Source organism: Merops nubicus, unplaced genomic scaffold (genome assembly GCF_000691845.1).
Source record: "Merops nubicus isolate BGI_N331 unplaced genomic scaffold, ASM69184v1 scaffold39603, whole genome shotgun sequence".
Lineage (NCBI taxonomy): Eukaryota > Metazoa > Chordata > Aves > Coraciiformes > Meropidae > Merops > Merops nubicus.
The window spans coordinates 21,365-40,656 of NW_008598969.1; the positions used below are offsets into that span (position 1 = coordinate 21,365).

The 19,292-nt window shown below is 36.9% G+C and overlaps 1 protein-coding gene across 1 annotated transcript in view; it reads left to right on the forward strand.

Annotated features, from left to right (window-relative positions):
* TTC13 (tetratricopeptide repeat domain 13) overlaps positions 1–18,155 on the forward strand; it is a gene marked incomplete at its 5' end in the record, with an annotated part of 36,615 nt that extends 18,460 nt beyond the window's left edge. The window contains 11 exons of the mRNA XM_008937230.1: positions 394–524; positions 859–991; positions 1,477–1,569; positions 5,734–5,817; positions 7,216–7,300; positions 9,593–9,702; positions 11,148–11,283; positions 11,893–11,972; positions 13,157–13,235; positions 15,177–15,256; positions 18,009–18,155. Coding sequence (XP_008935478.1) covers positions 394–524; positions 859–991; positions 1,477–1,569; positions 5,734–5,817; positions 7,216–7,300; positions 9,593–9,702; positions 11,148–11,283; positions 11,893–11,972; positions 13,157–13,235; positions 15,177–15,256; positions 18,009–18,132 — 1,135 coding nt within the window. The remainder of the gene's footprint in view (positions 1–393; positions 525–858; positions 992–1,476; positions 1,570–5,733; positions 5,818–7,215; positions 7,301–9,592; positions 9,703–11,147; positions 11,284–11,892; positions 11,973–13,156; positions 13,236–15,176; positions 15,257–18,008) is intronic.
* Positions 18,156–19,292: the final 1,137 nt, after the last annotated feature.

Consider the following 19,292-nt stretch of genomic DNA (forward strand, 5'->3'; position numbering starts at 1 on the left):
GAGGGTGATTTCAGTCAACAAAGCAGGGGATTTATTAGAGCAGGCTTCAAAAGTATGTAGCTAAAGGAAAGATGGGAATTTTTCCAGCTGTAAACTAGTTTCTAGATATGTTTTTGTGTCTTCATTTTACGTAAAAAGCTGATGACTTAGAAATATATGGTTGTGACAGCAGTAAGGTCTGCCATTGCATTCTTTAAGACCAGGATTTGAGATGCTCCCTACTGCCACGTACTGTGTATGTTCAGTGGGGTGGGAGGAGGAATGAGTGTTCTTTATACTGCTTTTAAGTATTTCTCACACAAATGGTATTGAGTATCAAACAAATCCATGTTTTACAACTTTCAGGACTTTTGTTGCCAAGTTATGTCTGATGCATGTTTTTTTCTCTGTAAGAGATGTGTTATTTCAGAAATTTGAAAGCTATAAGCCTGATGTGCAAGAGCTCATATGTGTAGCTGATCATCTGGGTTCCATGATGCAGTATGAGACACCAGGATTTCTTCCAAATAAGAGAATACATAGAGGTATACTGAAAATGCTCTGTAAATTTTAATGGAAAAAAGAATCAGTGTGATGATAATTTAATGCTATACCTTTCCTATCTGCAAATTAAGCTTTATGCTCTGCTCCTTTCAAATCAGATAAAATGTTTAAAATAATCATTATGTCAGCCATTTCTTGACCTAATTGGGGATTGGAAATCATGATCTCCCAGATTTTACTGATGTTGGCAATTCTTTTCCTGTAAACACACCACTTTCCTGCTATAGTTTTCCTATGTGTACCAAACCGAGTGTTTGGCCCTAACTGTGTTTGTTTCCGTTGTTGTTTGTCCCTCTCTCCTTCCCCTGCCCCCAGCCATGGGACTGGCCACTCTAGAGGTCATGCAGGCTGTGCAGCGCACTTGGGCGAACTCAAAGGTTCGGATGAATGGGAAAACCAGACTGATGCAGTGGAGAGATATGTTTGATATTGCTGTGAAGTGGCGAAGGTAATGGCAAAAACAGAGAAGGCAAGCCTAAGGTTGGCTGTAGTAATGGTCATGCTTCAGTTAACCAGAGGGCTGAACTCACAGAGGAGAAAATGAACCCTTGCTACCACTCTGTAACTAGGAGGTGTTCTGGTAAAAGACAAGGGTGGTTTAGGTACAGGTAGTGCACTTCTGAAAATACCTTTTATTTTTTTAAGAGTTGGAAATAGCCTTTACTGGTTGAAGCAAAGCTGTGAAAGACCACAGGATACATTGCAGTTTAGGCTAAAAAAACCCACCAGTTTTAAACTCCAGCTGCATAAAATGCTTATGACTTGTTTCTTTGTTTCCTTAAGAAGATCATGCATGGATTTCAATGAAAAGATCCTTTTTGTGCTCTCTGAATTATAGCTTTTGCCTACACTTTTTCTGTGTGAGCAAAGCTCAATTACAAATATTCCATGGGGTGAAATGTCTGGCAATGTCCATGCCCTTTGTCTTTGCAGGATAGCTGACCCTGACCAGCCTGTGCTTTGGTTGGACCAAATGCCTGCCCGAAGCCTTAGCAGAGGTTTCAATAATCACATTAACTTAATCAGGTATGAGAGTTTTACCAAACAGCTTTCCCACACATGCTAAAGGATTGTACCAAAACGTAATGGCTGTTCATGCATATTGTAGCATTTTACAGTATCAAATGTATAGGTGCTTATTGTTTTCCTTTAATATTAATTTAATATTTTCTAATGGAATATTTGGATTTTGTGCGTTTCAAATTTCCCCTCATGTTCCTTTTTTTCCTGGATTTCAGTTGTACAACTGAGTTCTAGCAAGGCTTAAGTAGGATCCAGACAATGCGTGTTTATCCATGCTGGTTTTAATTCCCAGATACTATATTTTTTACATTTTAAGGTAAAGTTCATCACAGTTGTAACTTTTTCAAATGCTGCTTCTCGAAGGAGGTGACAGCAGTAACGAAACAATTCTGTTCTGCTACTTTAATACCAATTTAAAACAGAGAGGAAAACCATAGTTGTTCTAGTTGTTTCCAGAGCAGACCAAAGTAAAGCAAAAATGACAAAATAAGTAACCTGTGGAAGGTAACAATTAGACTTTCAAACAAAGGTTAAATTAAAAAAAATTCAACCACTGTTGTACGTTCCATCTTCTCCCATGCTGCAAGACTCAGTATTGTAGTCATGACAGTGCTACCTCCCATTAAATGGTGGAAGTGTGACAGATTCAATGTGACAACATCACTGTCAATCACAGGAGCAGAGTGTGTTTAAGTAAATATGTGGTCAGGTTTCATCTTATTTCCTTTGGTTTTTTTTCCCTCCCCTATGGGAATTATTGAATCTTTGATCTGTCATTCTGCTTTTATGTCTATTTCTTACTTTTTTGGGAAGCTGCATGGAAGAAAAATAAGGGAAGCAAAGCCTTCTCAAGAATTATTTCAGGCAGAGAAAAACTGTCTGTGGACACTGGAGTACCACTGAGGTCAATGAGAACTTGTCCATGTTCTTCTTTCCACTGTGAGGTGGAACAGAACCTCACAGCTTTCCTTTACTTTAGGGAGTGGTTACACTATAGTGTTAAACTCCAATGCAGATCAGTAATTGCCTCACAGGAGATGCTGCCCAGACTTCTGCCTTCTCTCAAGCCAAGTGTTACACTTGGGTTCCAAAATCTGTCCATCTTTGCTGTTGCTGTATTTCTCTCTTTTCACACATAGGATAGAGCAGAAACCACAGCCATCTGTACTTTGAGACAGGGTTGCAGTCTGTACTTCATCTATTTCTTCCTGCTTTATTTTAAATGGGAGAGTAAAAGCTTAATTCCTAGGTGATGTGTGCTGGCAGAAGGGCATTCATCTAACAACACTTGGTTACCATGCTGAGAATTTCAAAAAACGCTTATTCTGGGGAACTGTGTCCCAGGATCTGTACAGGATCTCTGTGTCAGCAACTCTGTTTTCCACTGGCCAATGTACTTGTTTTCCTCTCATCAGAGAATGCTAGCAAAACTCAGAACTTACTGTCCCAGCTATTTTGGTGGTTTCATAGAAATCTGAAGTGAGCTTTGTGATCATCCTGAATAGTAGGCCCACAGTGCATCTAATTCTAACCTGTTGTTTCTGGCTCAGCCTTGACTTTTGGGGATCTCAGCATTTGGCTGTGCTTTCTTGATAGCTAGGTAGTGATTCTCCAGAAATGATTGATTTGGCACATTTTTTTGGGAGGAACTGTAGATTTGAAACAGCCTAAATACTGCTGCCTTAGGAATTAGTTTAGTACTGGGTGGTGGATGCATCCTTTTGGATTATGGAAAGCTGTACTTGTTTGATCATTCTGCATCCCAAGTGATAGCTGCTTTCATTGGTCAGCTTTCCACAGCAATTTATTTCTGCTTTTGGATTCCCTCCTGATGATCTCACATGAGATGAGGGATAAAATTAATTAATATCTTAAGTGGTAGAAGATCTTTTGAATTTATTTTATTTTGCTTTTGAAGCATGTTTAAGTCCATTATGATTTCTAAAGGATGATGTACTCTTAATGCATTATACAGATCTGTATAATCTTCTTCTTGCATTACTCAGCTTTTGAAATAGCTGCTGATTGAAGATATTCATAGCCTACAGAGTTAACACCTTTTTGTTGGTACTTGAGATCACTTTATGGTCTTTTGACTGTTTTTCAGGAAGACATACCTTGCTTTATATTTGGCATATGATTTGAAAGTGATTCTCATAACTGTATCACTAAGGCCAAATCCTTTCTGTAGCATGGTTACCTGAAAACCAGGTGTAACAGTAGATTATTCAGGCAGCCTTCATGGTTGTTAGATATACAAAGATGTAAGCTGTTTAGCCAAGTAAGAAGTGTAACTGTAGTGGTTGGGTGTTCTTTTAGTGTTCATAACAGATCTAATCATCCTGAGCACAAGCCATCCCTGGGTTTTCTTTGGTTGAAACGGTACACCAGTAATTTCTGTGTACAAAAGTATTTGGATTAGGTATCTGTTAACAAACTTTTTTTCTTTACTCAGAATTGTTTTCAATTAAAGTCCATTATCGTTTAGTGATTCCTGTCAAATGAGTCTTGGCATGGAGGCAGTAGCATTTGGTGACTGATGAATTAAAGATACTTTTCCAGAGCAGCAAAATGTTTGGAGAACGTCAGACAACAAAAACTAGGTTTGCTTTTTTGAGCCAATTTTGAGGACTTTGTTAAAGGTGTGTAAGAAACATCTTGCACTTCCTAGTGTTTAGTAGGCTTCCAGATCTTAACATTCTCAATATGCAAGTATATCGGCCGTCACTGCTTCTTCATGGGTCTATAGACAAGTGTGACTTTGGCTTACCTCCTTTCTGCCTTAAATGATTAAAGCTACTAAGTTTCATTTAAAGGAGAGAGAATGTTTTTGAAAGCTGAAGTTATTTTCATAGGCAAAACAAATACTTGGGATCAGCTGAGCATTAATGATATACTTGATATTCTTTATCAAAACAATGAAGACACTCTCTGGAACATGGCTGCTTTTGAATCCTTGGTGGTAGTATTTATTCACCAAAGAGAATGATTGGGGAAAAAACACAAAGCATTTCTGACCACCCATCAAGTCTTTTCTTGGTACTACTGCTTCTACATGGCCTTGTAGAATGAAAGGTCTGGTTTGGATGTGTTTTCCAAGGTGCCATTAAAGGAAGGTCCAGTTCCTTATACTGGCACGCTTCTGCCTGTTGTACAAATATTTTAATACAGGTGGAAAATGATGGGACGTACAACAAGGGCAAATTATTTATATAGATTTGTCTTCATCCTTCTGCTTTCCCTATCTCCCTTTCCTGTGTGCAGATTATGTATATGTGTTCTAATGCTGTTTAGTTTTTAAAGACCGATTCTGCCATTTTTCTGAGACTTGGCCTACTAAAGTGCGAGACTGTTGAGTCAGACGTTAGATAGGACCTAAGCTGTGAAAAACCACTTGAGAGTGGAAGAAAAGCTAGGTGTACACACTTACCTGTGATTGACAGTGGGTTTGCCTCCTCAGAGGGCAATAACATTTGCTTTATAAAATCTTGTTTTGTAGACTGGGAGAAGAGGAAGGACTCCTACAAATGCAATAATGGTATGTAATTTTTCCTCTCAGAGTGGTTATAACCTTAGAAGGTTTCTACCAAGTTTTTAATGTGTATTTTTTTTCCTTAGTAGTCCAAGGGGAAAAAACACCCTTTCGATGTTTTTGTTTAACAGTTATTACTTATAACTGTTAGGAGTCAAAGCAAAATTAATTCAGTGTAGAAGGACGTAGGTGAATAGAGGAAAACGTAAGTGAACTGTCTGAGCAGATCAGTGTATATATGGGTAAATCTGTAAACTGAAGAGTGGTGCAGATGGAGAATCTCCTAGTTCTGCAAAATCTACGAGTCTGACGAAGAGGTTATATCCATGTACAAATTGATAATTATCATATAGATAAGATTTACTGGAAGTGGGCATACTGAAAATGGGGAAATATGCTTGAAATGTAGTTCATTAGAGAACAGCAACACTTTTTGCAAGTCCACTATGGAATCTATATTCAAAATGCACGATGGGTAATTTACCACTTCAGACAAAACTGTTAATTTTTTCCTTTCACTTGCAAAGCATCTGTGAGTAAAATTCTGCCAAATATTAACAAGTGGTGTTTGTGTCTTAGCCCTGGAATGTTGGGTTGAAAAACAAGACTTTAAAAACCTTTTATTTTCTTTGTAGGGGACAGGTCATTAACATGCGGTATCTGGAATATTTTGAGAAAATTCTTCATTTTATCAAAGATAGGATCCTTGTTTATCATGGGTAAATAACTGATATGTTTTTTCCCTACATAATATTAATTTCAGAAAGGCTGCGGGGTATTGCCTTAATTTTTAAGTTATAGTTTTCTTAGTGTCTCTAATTGTCTTACTGGAAATGCAAGATCCTATATGTTGCCACATAAAGAAATTTAAACTAATAGGAAAAAAAATAATTACAGCATACATAGAAACTAGTAACAGTGTTGAATTTGTACCCACAGTTTTGGCATGAGTAGATCTCAATTTTTTCTAAAAAAGGATTAAAGATGTTTGGTTTCCTCCTGGTAGAATAGAGTACAGTCTTCCTGAATATAGAAATGAGTTTATTAAATAGGAGTGAGGAAAAAAAGGGGAAAGAAGGTACGGAAGGTAATTTTAATTGAAACTGGTGTTTGACAAGTCGTTTTAAAGGAGCAGAGAATCTTCACTACCTGTTATGTAGACTGGTTGGTAGACTTTGTCCTGGGACAGAAGACAGTTGTAGAATCTTGCATGAAAGAATGTGACTAAAGGTAATCTGAAAATTGATGTTGGCACCTCTTTCAAACTTTGATCAGTTTTTATGAGTAAAATGTCTTTCCCAGCTGTGGCTCATTTGTGGCACCAGTGTTGTGGTAATGTTAGTTTAGCTCTCTAGTTTTTCTTTGGCCTGGTAACTTTTAGTAAATACTGAATTCTGTTTTTCAGCCTCATTAAGCTAGTTATATATCAGAAAATGAAAGTGCAGAAAATCCTTGTAACAGTTGAAAACATTTAAGTTATAGAAAATTTATGATAGTTGCTAAAGGTATGTTAAGTTCTGTAGTAACTGGGAAATCTGTCCTCTATCGGGAGACAGTTTGTTCAGAGTGAGCCAGCAGTATTAAGCATTACCTTAAACCAGAGCAATTTGTGCTGTGATTCTTAAAATAATTCTGTTCTTAAAATCTGAATACAGTAATGAATAAATGCAAGAGCAGTAGTTCAGTAGGTTTCTTCATGGTCCAGCTGTGGCTGCACCTCTAGTATTTACTTAGCTTTTGAGGCTACACATGCATTCATTTTGAGACTATTTCTGTCTTTTCTCTTCATCCATCTTCCCTCATCAATAACCCCCTGCCCACATGCACTCATGCAAACACTGTTTAATGCTTTAGAGTGGCCAACAGCAAATGAATAAGATCAACCTGAAGTTTGAAGCTGAAAAATATAAGCTGAGCTCATATAGGAGGAAATTACTTTTGAAGACTAGGAAAGCATGTGGACAAATAAGAAGGAACTAATTTTCAGAGAAGAAATAATTTAATAACTTCCAATCAATAACTTGTTCCACTGTGGCTAATGAGGTTAAAGCTAGATGCATTTCCAGAAATGCTCCATGTGTTCATCCATCGCAATCCCATATTTAATTTTTTTCCAGTGCTAATAATCCAAAAGGACTCTTAGAGGTTCGAGAAGCTTTGGAAAAGGTACATAAAGTAGAAGATCTTCTTCCCATAATGAAGGTAAATTAAGGAAAAACTTCAAAATATGGTAAAAATAAAGTATATTCCAGACGCTATCCAGTTCTTCCAAGTATAACATGGAATAACTGGAAACACTAACTCAGGTTATTTCAAATCTGCAAATGTGGGGTTTGACCTTCCCTTTGATATATTCAGATGTGTGATGGATATTTGAAAGCTTAGCCTAACTTTGAATTAGTAAACTAATGAGGAAACCGAATGTTGAATGTAATTCTTCTTAAGCCAGCCTCATCAGCTGGGAGTGTTTGTGGTCAGATCCACTATGATGGGCTCACAGTATGCCTGTACAGCATGAAGGAAAAAAACTGAAGGTTTGTTTGAAAGATCAGGAACATGGAAGCTCTTTTTCCTTTAGGTTCATTAGTATGGATCAGTATGTGGTGATACTGGGGAGAGAGATGGGGGGAATAGGTGCCCTTAGTGACTGATAGTTAATATGGAGTGGAATCTTGGTTTACATTCTTGTGCTTTGGAAGTCTGTCAGAAAAAGAGTGTGGAAACCTGCAGGTTTTCTTCTTGCTGATGGTGCTCTTTGTAGAAAGTCTTTGGATACGTGATGTGCAAAATTACTTATACTCTTATCTCAACTTAAGTAAGGCTTGAGCTAGGTTTAAGTAAAAGGTCTCCTATGATTTCTGCCAATTCCCCCCAAATTAATCTAGGATGAGTGTTGTGTGAGTATTTGGGATTGAAGAAACACTGTTACACAGTATTTCTTTTTAGAGGATTGGACAGGAGTTTGTTTAGAATAAAATTTGGGAAGAAGCAGTTACTCTAAATAGAGCCAAACACATTGCTTTCTTACCGGATGTGGCCACATTGCAATTTCATGTGTAAGCAAAGCTGATGGATTGCCATGGAACAAAGCTGTCTGAAGATACACTGCTGCTACTACTGATAGACTGGGTTTGGATTTGTTGTAGTGCTTGATCCCTTGTGTGCTACAGATATCTTTACAGAAGCTACATGGTTCAAACACTGAATTTTTCTTGATTTTTTTTTTAACATGTATTACTAATATAAGTGTGTCCAAAGAACATACAATAATTTTGGAGATTTTTTTTATATTACTATCTTGTTCTTGGCTTTGAAAGATGAATCCAAGTGGATACTAACTGAACGTAAACCAAAACTTGTGATGAAGAGATGGTAGATGTTGGGGTGGATAGACAAGCATTCCCTACTGACACATAAATGTGCAAGTGGGGCCCAGTGGAAAGCACCTAATATGGCTACTGTTGAATTGTAGGCCAGAAAAAATGCTATTAGTGGAGTTAAAAATATAGGTAACTCCACGATGATGATGAAAATACATAAACATAGTGGACTGTACATGACTTATTTCAAAATAAATGTCTCACTTAGCAGCAAATATTCTTTCTGGTTTTCATAACCTGTACATTTTGCTCTGGTTTGAGTCTCCTGTATGCCATCCCCAACTGTATTTAAGTGGAATGCTGTCTCTCATTAGAGGCTTTTAGATTTGTTTCTTCAAAATAAATGCAGCTTCATCTTTAATCAAAACATTCTGGATCACAAGTTCTATCTTAAAATAAATAATTGCCTGAGTAATTCATTCGACACTATTACATAATAGTCATTAACAATGCCTGTATAAAATGTGTGTCTGTTAATGTTGATGTAGTATGGTTATTCGTGTATCTGGGGAACATTGCATGTCAAAAGCTGGGATTTCAGCTTTGCTTAAATACAGTTTTGCCTGGCTTATACAACTCTTTGGCTACAGCATTACACTTGGATAATGTAGCTTTGTAAAATTCCTAAACTTTGAGATAGTTTTGCTTCTGATGAGGATTAACATTAATTGAAAGTGGATCACAGTTAGGAAGTTGCTGTGAGCTGTATTATGGCATCCACACATAGACTAATGCAGTCATGTCTCAGTAAAGGGAAACCAGGCTCTCAGACTCCTGCTTTTGCAATTCCATTGTTACACCAAAGTTACTATTAACTTACAGCCTGGGGAGAGATCTGTACAGCTCAGACTGCTCTGTACAGTTATTTCCATAAACAGTGCTGCTTTATCTTCACTATATAAAGCTGATGTCAATGTGCCTTATTCAGTATTTATGATTTCCATTCAGTAGGAAATGAAGGATAAGTGAAATAATGTAGTTGACAGTAACTCTTTATCCTGCTCCCTTAGTTTGTCCATTTTGATTCCTGCCCAATGTATTTTGGGTGTTTAAAACAATATCTAGGTAGTCTGTTTCTGTTCACTCTAATATTTTTTTTTTTTTCTTTTGAAAGCAGTTTAACACTAAAACAAGAGATGGGTTTACTGTGAACACAAAAGTCCCCAGCCTCAAGGATCAGGGGAAAGAATATGATGGATTCACAATTACAATAACAGGAGATAAGTATGTTTACTATTTTCAGGGGTTCAGATACATGAAGTATTAGCAATTAATCTCCTCAAATGTTATTTCTGTTTGCATAAAGTGGGTTTTGTTTTTCCGTGGTGGCATTTTTGTAAATAACTACAAAATTTGTTCATTTGAAGACTTCTGATTCCTATTGTGTTCCCCAACAAAGGAGGAATATGGATAACATTGATAGAGTGGGCTGACTTGTAATGATTCTCCAACATCTAGCAAAAAAGTGAAAAGAGACCTTCTTACTCATCTTAGACTATAAAATGCATAAAGGGGAAAAATTTCAAAGATCTCAGCCTATGTCCATAATGAAATACATTTCTTTTTATTAGACCTTTTCTGTTATAATGACTGACAAGTCCTAAATAGAATTTTCTATAAGAATGGAAGAGACTCTCTTCTATTTGGATTTCTGACCTTCTTTTCTGCTTATTTTTGAAATGTTTGAAGACCTTCTGTGTGCAAATGCCAATTTAGATAGTACCTGAGTGTATGAGGATACAATCAGGGAGGCTTTGGGCTGCTCTTTGGGTGAGATGATAAATTTCTTGCTTTATGGATGCTGGCTCCTTGTCTTCCCAATGAATGAGTGTAAAACTGAAGCTCAGAAGTTTTGTCCTATTGCTAACTGAAAACTTTAGTTTATGGGAATTAAAATTCTATGCACTGGACTTTTCCCAAAACTTGTGTGCTTCCAATGAGTAGCATGGAAGCCAAACGTGTCTTCTAAAATGTTAACATATCTCTTGGTTTTTACATTCTAAATCATATGCCTATACACAGTGAAATGGCATTAAATATATGACCTCACTGTTTTGAGGAAAATATTTACATGTCAGTAAAACGGTCTAACTTTGTCCAGCACAAAATTGGTTCTGTATCAGTCAGTGTGTTTTGATCTGTAGTTTGTAACTGTGATTTTGTACCAGAACAATTAAATTCTTGGTAGATTAAAAGTTAACCAAACAACAATTTACATTCTGTACAAAAATATCAAGCTGATTAAGGTATTTAATTTTGTATTTCTTATTTCTTGCCTCTGCTTTAAGTGAAACACCAATGCTTGCCAGGTATTCTTCAATGGAAATACTTCATCTATGATTAGACAACAATCTTTATGTATGCTTTGAGACAAACTTAGTGTGACAAAATATTTGTAGTTCAGTGGGTTTGGTTCGTTTGTTTGGGTGGGTTTTTTTGATTGTTTGTTTGGTTTTTTTGTTTTGTTTTGTTTTTTGGTTTTTGGTTTTTTTTTAACTGGAAGGAGGGCAATGCACCTAATCTCCTGCTTAAGGAAAAATTATATGGAAAAGTTTATGATGTGGTATTTATTTGGAGTACATTTGTAACTTACCCAGGATAATAGATTATGCATCAAGTTGTGTTCAGAAAATTTCTTACTTCCTTTTTTTGTGTCATCTATTTTATAGAGTGGGGAATATATTATTTTCTGTAGAAACTCAGACAACAGAAGAGAGAACACAGCTGTATCATGCAGAAATAGATGCACTATATAAGGATCTAACAGCTAAAGGAAAAATTCTAATTCTCTCTGCAGAGCTGGGGGTAAGGCTGTTTTAATGGAAATTATTAACTCCTTGATAAAATTCTGTGATGTTTTTATACCTGTTGTTTAACAGTCACTGTCCTAATAAGTTTTCACAGAGATCTTAAAATTGACTGCTTGCTTAAGAAAAATTGTGATAAATATTATAATAGGTTGCCATATTTCTGTTACTTTCAAATTTGCTATGCTTTGCTGCAGTAATAGAGTCCAGACAAGGGCTCAGTATCACTATAAGCACAGTTTAGGATTTGTCTACATATGGATAGGATTTGGCTCATGATAGCAACATATAAGATGAGAAGTAACATGAATTCATGAGAAGTGCTAGAATTGTGTTTGTTGATTTGTAGTGCAATAAGAATCTGACTGCATTTAAGCTTATGCTTTCCATTTTTCATCCTTAATACAGTGTAGATGAACTATTTCACCTAAATTTTAAAGATACAACTAAATAATTTGCTTAATCAGTTAGTTTCTCAGATTGATATTTTTCATATTTGAAATGATTCTTAAAAAAAAACAACTTTCCAATATATGTTCCTTTATATGGTACTACCTGGCCCTTAAATTCTCTTCAATTAACTATTATTTTTTCCCCTCTTGCTTAGGAAGTAGATGCTGTTTGCAACTTGATCCTGTCATTAGTTTATTACTTCTATAATTTAATGCCACTTTCAAGAGGATCTAGGTTAGTGATTCTTTGTCATGCATGTTATCTTGGATGCACACTATAAAATGTCCTTGTGTTGCAGTATCTTAATGTATTTTTTTAATATACAAAAAAAAAAGCTCTGGGTTGAGCTGTGTACTGCACGGTCTCAACATTTTGTGCTGCCATGATGATGAGCACTAAGTACTGTTTTAAAAGCTAATTTGTAATTGCTGATGGTAACTAGTCATAGCTGCATGTATATTTAAAAATGATGAGTTGTCTGTATTTATAGAATTCAGTTCACAGATTGAAAAGTGTCATTTTTCAGTTGTAGTGCTTGGGTTCCTAATCCCCATATTATGTTGCACCACTGTAATTTCACTCAAGAAGCTTTACGAAGCTTAAGTAGTTGAGATTAAATATGCTTTGAGATAACTTGTTTCTAATAAAATACACTAATATAATAGTAATTTATTGCAATTGTTAGAGTCACCAAGTTAAACCTTAGAGTCAAGTCCTACATGTACCAGATTTCTTCAACCGAAATTCTAGTTTAATTCAGACCTGGTTACATCTAAGATTTATGAATCTGCTTCACAAAGCACTTAAGATCTTTAAGCTTATTAGTAAATGCAGTTCAGTAGAAAATAAAAATTAAAAAATTTTGAGACTTCATTTTATAATCAGACTTTGCATTTATCTTACAGAACATAAATATTAAGAGAAATTCTGTCCAAGTTTCACAATAAAAAACAAACAAACAAAACAACAACAAAACCCCAACCAAACAAAACACTGAGTTAAATTTTAAAAAGTTAAGTCACTGAAAAGCTTTACAGTGCCTTTAGCTCTGTTACAGTGGAGTTCATAAATTCTGGGCTACAGCTAAGCTTCTTGGGAAGAGGAGTTTGCTTTCAGCTGTGCAGTTTTAGGAACTCAAAAATCTGAAGTGATGATCCTGATTACTGTAGAAACAGACTTCTTCAGTAGTTAAACTCTGTAGGATCATAACTTCATTCCAGTGGTGTTGGAAAGTAACTGATTTTACTTTTAAGTGTTTCATGCTTGGTTTTACTCTTAAAATAAAGTAACTGTCACAGTAATTTTTACTAGCCTCTGTAAAACAGTACTGTGTTCTATTTGTTGTAGTCTAAAATAGCATTGTGGAAAGACTTACTGTACTTCGTTTGTTTGGTTTGATATTTTATTTTTTTTTTTAGCGTGATAGCTTATTCAGTGATCATGGGAGCACTAATGGCAAGTGGAAAAGAAGTATCAGGAAAAATCCCTAAAGGAAAGGCAAGTGTCAAACTACACTGTTTCAGCCTTGATGAAGGAAGTAATACCTGTAAATTGTGAGGAAGGAGCTGTAAGAATGAACAGAAGTTGCACGCTTGTTTACTGGAGATGGGTTAGCTGCACGCTGCGGTGTCTTGCAGCCTGAGAGTTTTTACAATTTCCTTGCTGTTCTGACAGCAGGTAAGGTATATGTGCAATAATTCTGGTCAGTCAAACCGTAGCAGTTTGTAATTGAAGTGTTTCTAGTGTACTGAGCTGCTCTTTCCAGCTTTTTTGAGAAGTATTCTAAGAATACTTCAGTGGAATTAATTACTCTTCTGGCACACAGCAGAAATTTTCTCTCTTTGCTCTCGATGTATTCCAGAGCATTTAGGGTTTGGTAAGTAGAGATATGTGGCAATTTTTTTTTTTTTTTTCATTTCTACTTCTCCTCTGTATTCTGCTTAATTTAAAAGAAGTCCTGGTTTTTAAGTGACTAATTTGGACATTATACGACCTTGCTTAATAAAGGTTTTCCCTTTCTTTATTCAACTATTAGTCTATTACCTTTTCAGCATGAAAAGAGTAAAAGCACCTCTATCTCTTTAATGTATTATCAGAAGAATCAGAAATTCCAGTGAGAATCAGTGTTGCTGAAGAAAATATCCTATGTGGGTAACTGAAGAAAGAAAAACTTTCCTTTTTCTTCTAGAAAGCCCTGAAAACAAGGAAGTTTTGTCCTTCCAGAACAGTGAAGACCCAGTAGCTTTAAAGAGCAAACTGCACTTGCTTTGTGGCAAGAAAACTTCATTTCAGTATTCCATTGAGCTGGTATCTTCACCAGTCTGTGGGATTTCAAGTTAAAGACTTGTGGGTTTTCTTACACATCATCTTAGTACATAATAAGGTAGTGCATTTTGCTGCCTGATTTTATGCAGGCAGAGTTTCAGGATTACTAGAAAGCAGGATTTCTGACTTCTAGGAAGCCTTGGGGACATTTTTATTTTTTTCCCCCGCTGAAACAATGCCTGAGTTGGAAGAATAAAAAAAAAAATTGTAGAAAAGTTTTCACCAGCTGAAAGAAATTTTTTTTCGCCAGTTGAACAAAATTGGGATTTTTTTTTTTTTTTTTTTTTGGGGGGGGGGGGGGAAGCAGATTCCTTAGAAAGGGAATTTCTGGTCCCAGGCTTATGACAGCATGTATTATCAGACTGCTCTGAAGACAAAGATACCCAGCAGTCAAGAGCAGTGTTGCTGCCTTGGCAGGCCAGTCAGTAGCCACAGCCAAGCCACAGCCAGCGTGGCTGCCAGCATTGGCTGTGGTGAGGTGTGCAGACCCACAGAGGGTTTTGGTGCCTGGCGTGCATGTTGACTTCCAAACTGGTGATGAGGGAAAAAGTAGTCTGGGCACAGACTAGTTAGTAAGCTTACTCCTGCCTTACCAAGAATATAGGTAGCATGCTCTCAGAACCCTTTCTTGAATTCAGCCAAAGTTCACTTAACCATAAACATTTCATATCAATTGTTTCAGTAGTAGTGAACCAATTATTTTAACCAAACATTGCCTTGCTGAAAGCTTAATTTCAGCTGTAGGTCTGAAGTTGCACAGAGTCCCTGGCTGAAAACCCACTGTGGAAGGTAGTCATATATTGGCCTTTCCAGGCATTCTGTATATCTACTAATCATGTGTCACAATATTTTGCAGAATACAGTATGCAGAAATGAAAAATAGCCTCATTTTATTTTGACATAGTAAAAAAGGGCTGCAGACAGGCAATAGTTTCTGGCACTGACTCATTAGTATAAATGTCTTGTTAAGAGATTAAAAAAAACCTGATTTTTTCACAAAAGGGAAGGATATGTTTTTAAAGTTGAATTTTTATGTTAAGAATATTTGAGGATTAGCTTCCTGATTAAATTCTCTTATTTCTTAAGTTTTTCTTTATCTTTTTCCATTTTCAGCTGGTTGACTTTGAAGCAATGACAGCACCAGGGTCTGAAGCTTTTAGCAAAATAGCAAGGGGCTGGATGAATCTAAAAAGGTAAATCTTTTTATTCAGATGGGGTTTAGGGAAATAAAATACAAAAGACTTAATATGTAAAACTGAAATCTATTCTAAGAAAGGTTACTAAAAAATTTTGAGTTTAGTAAATGAGTCAGTGTATTTGTTAACACTCTTTAAGAATTTGTAAGATTTGAATTTACAAACACTAGTTTATACTCTGACAGAGTAGTTAGTATAAGCATTCAGTTATGTAGGTGTTATCCTATGAGAATTATTTGGGCTAATGTCATCTTTGTTTTGTCTAGTGGTCAAACTTGCCTTTTTATTGTTATTTCTTTCATCATTAATAAATCTGGTGATTAAGTGAACAAAGCAGGGGAAAATTTTAACTTGTGGGTTTTTTTTTCCCATTCTTTTGGATCTATTCAAGCTATCTATCAAAAGTCATTTGCTTACCCTTTAGTGCTATTTTAATTTGGAGAATGAAATATTTTCAAAGTAAATGGAAGGTTTGAATATACAGGATTCTGTTACTTAGTATAACTGCATGACTTCTGTATAATGCTTAAAAATTTTGATTTTCATATGAGTTGACTTTTGAATACTGAACACATTACTTCCTTGTCCACATTATGGATCTGGTGCATTTGATTGGTCCCTCAGTGGTTATTTCCCTGTACAAAGTCTAAAAATTGGGCCACAGAAAAAGCCAGTTCTAGTATCCTTGAAAACCAGGGTTAAGGCACTTGAAGGGTGCTGAGAAAACTGGCCTGTGTCCTTACAAGGCCATCTATGATCTTTGAAAGGCTGTGCACATTAGGGGACATTCTTGGTGACTGGAGGAAAAGAAATCTTGGATCCATCTTCAAGAAGGCCAGAAGGACAACCCAGGAAAACAATAGGCTGGTGAGCCTCACTTTTGTCCCTGGGAGAGTGATGAAGTGAGTCCTCTAGGAAAGCATTTCAGGGTATGTGAAGGAGAAGGTGACAGGGGACAGTCAGCATGGGTTTACCAAACATTGCTACCTAATGTGCTTGCTTTCTGTAATGAAACAACTAGATTTTGGAATGAGAGGAGAGCAAGTGAGGTTTATTTTTACTTCCACCAGGACATCCACAGTACTCTTGCACCAAGCTAGCAAACTGTGGTCTGAACAAATGGGCAGCTGGGTGGGTAAAAAGCTTGTTTGCATAGTCAGATTTAAAGGGTACCACACCTAGAATGCTTCATTCAGTTTGGGGGCTGCTGCAGAAAAGGCTAGGATACAGTGGAGCAAATTCAGCAGAGGAGCCAGCAAGATGGTCGGAGGGCTGGAGTACATGCCTTAACAGGAGTGCCCTGGGTTTGTTCAGCCTGGGGAAAAGAAGGCTCTGACCTAACAGCAGCTTTGTGGTACCTGAGGAGATGGAGTCTGGCAGTGCTTGGTGGGAGAACAAAAGGCAGTATGCATGATTGAAATGAGGTTCAGGCTGAGCATAATCTTTCACCCTGAGGGTAGTCAAGCCACAGAGCAGGCTGCCTAGAGAGGCTGTGCAGTCTGTAGCCCTAGAGATTTTCAAGACCTGGCAGGATAAAGCCCTGACACCCTGCTCTGACTTTGCAGTTGATCTTGCTTTGAGCAGTATGTTAGCTCACAGACCTGCTGAGGTCTGGTCCAACCTGAGCTCTTCTGAGAGCCTGAGGAACTCTGCAGATGTTGTCGGAGCCCAGTATCTCGTGCTGATCAGTGCCGTTTAACTGCATTACCAGTGGCACTCGGCCTGGTGAATTCCACTAGACTGTAAAATCTAGTGGAATCTCCTCCTAAATAAAGAAGGCCATTAAGAAGACTCAAGAGCATCTTTGTCAGATTCGGGCTGAAAATTGATTTGTAAATGTAGTCAAATTCAGCATTTATTGAAGAGTGACTTTTTTAAACTACAGTGTAGTGAGTTGCTGGTTTTATCAGAAGTAATCTGCACAAATATTGTGACTTGGTTGTCTTGGAAATGTAAAATATTTATGGTTTATTTTTTACTGTAAATCTCCCAGATCATATACTCAACTTCTTTCTTGATCCTGTGTTCATTTGGGGGTTGGATTTTTTCTGTTTCTCTTTTTTTTTTTTTTAAGACATAACTTTACCAAGGTGGAACTTCTGTCTTGGGAGCAGAGTCAGCTTAAGCCATTTCAACACTGCTTATGTGCTTCTGACCCTCTCAGCTGTACTGTTGAAATTTGTGGGAATCCATAGCAAGACAGATAAGGGAACTGATTTGTGTTAAAAATAACCTTGCCAAAACCAGAATTTATTTTTAACTGAGACCATTTTATAGCATAGTCCCCCTGGTAGTATTGCTGGCTCAAAAGGGAGATAGAATGGGCAAGGAATGAACCAGAGTGGAGAAAAGGCTGAAGCTGGCTTTGCTTAATGCTGAAAAAATCTCTCTGGAACCACAGCCCAAAGAACTTGAATGATATATGAAGGTAATTAACCTGAGTGGCCAATTTGTCTGTGGTGGAAGAATAATTGTAGGTAAGGTAAGTAAGGCTTGAAGACCTAAAGCAATAAAAGTTTGCTTTAATTTCTGCCTCTTCCAAAGGCTCTTTTATGTAGCCCTTATTTTCATTCTGTATAGTGAGTGAGGAGTCATGAGAAGCAAGAGCTGGTTGTGGGCAACAGATTCTTGGTTTTAGGTGCCAGATTTGTTAAAACGGATGAAGAGAACTATAATCTAATGTGTTAACTTCTAGGTAAATCATAAAACTCAGCAAGAGATAAATGATTTTCTTTTTCTCCTCTTTCAGTATTTCACCTTCTTACAAGAGCCTACCATCAGTATCAGAGACTTTTCCGACGCTAAGAACAATGATTGAAGTACTAAATACAGACTCATCTCATTGTCTAAAAAAAACTATAGTTGTTGTATAATTTATACAAATAAAATGCCAAAGAGATACTGCTTCATAAATCATTTTGGAGGGGAAATTATGGTCCAAAAAAAAGAGAGAGAAAAGTGATCTGTGTTGGAAATACCGCTATACTATTTCTTTTCTTTTTTTTTTTCTCTCTCTCCTTTTTCAAAGCCTGTCTTCTGCATGGAAAACTTCTTGAGCTGTACATGTGGGAGTAATTGGTAAATACACAGGCAATATTTTGTGTAATACAATCTAGTGAAGGACCAGATGTCAGCTTAAAAGAATGGGTTTCAGGAAAGTATAATTTGGAAACAAAAACAAACAAATTACATATTTGGAGTTAGATTCTTGGTGAGTAAATGTCAGAAACGCAGCAGCTGTACATCAGTCTCATTTTCCAAGTACTACCCATTGGTGGTTGGCAAAAGATACCAACAGGTTGACAGTATATTGGGAGAGCTAGCTTGGGCTCCTTGGGGTGTTTTTGATGGAAGTGGGACTGAAAACAGGGTGGATGAATTGAATGGGGAGTCTTTTCTTGACTATTCCACACAAGTATTGATCTGATTCAAAGTCAACTCTGTGCTTAAGTTTGGGGGTGGGGAGAAGTGCCACAAGGTAAGTTAGAAGCTGCTGTGAATACTGACATTCATTAGAAGAAAAGTCGTGTTGATTTAAAGCCAAATTTCACTATTTGGTACCTTGATCACTGCCAGAACAGGAGAGCTATGGGTAGCTAGAGACTCGACTGTTTACATGTATGAACAATTTTTGTAGAGATAAAAAATGCATCCCAGAAAGGAGGTGCATACTATGTCTACATTGGGAAGCAGTGCAGCCCACCCAGTATAAATAGCTCACTTCCCACTTTTTAGGCATTTCAGAGGTTTTACTTTTGTCTGCTTGTCTTAGTTTATGAACTGGCTGCTCATTGCATTTGGAATGCATGTGAACAATGCACCTTCCTGCCCGGGTGTCTTTGAGATGAAACAACGTGTATTCTGCAACCTCTCTGCCCTGTGAACCAGAATGTGGTAAGTGGAGACAATGAGACGACTTACTTCAAAAGTGTGCTCTTGGTGCACATGTGGCAACATTTTTCATAAGCTCTTACATTCTAAGATTTTAGATCTTAGATTCTTGGATTCTAAGATGTTGCAAATATGAAGGTAG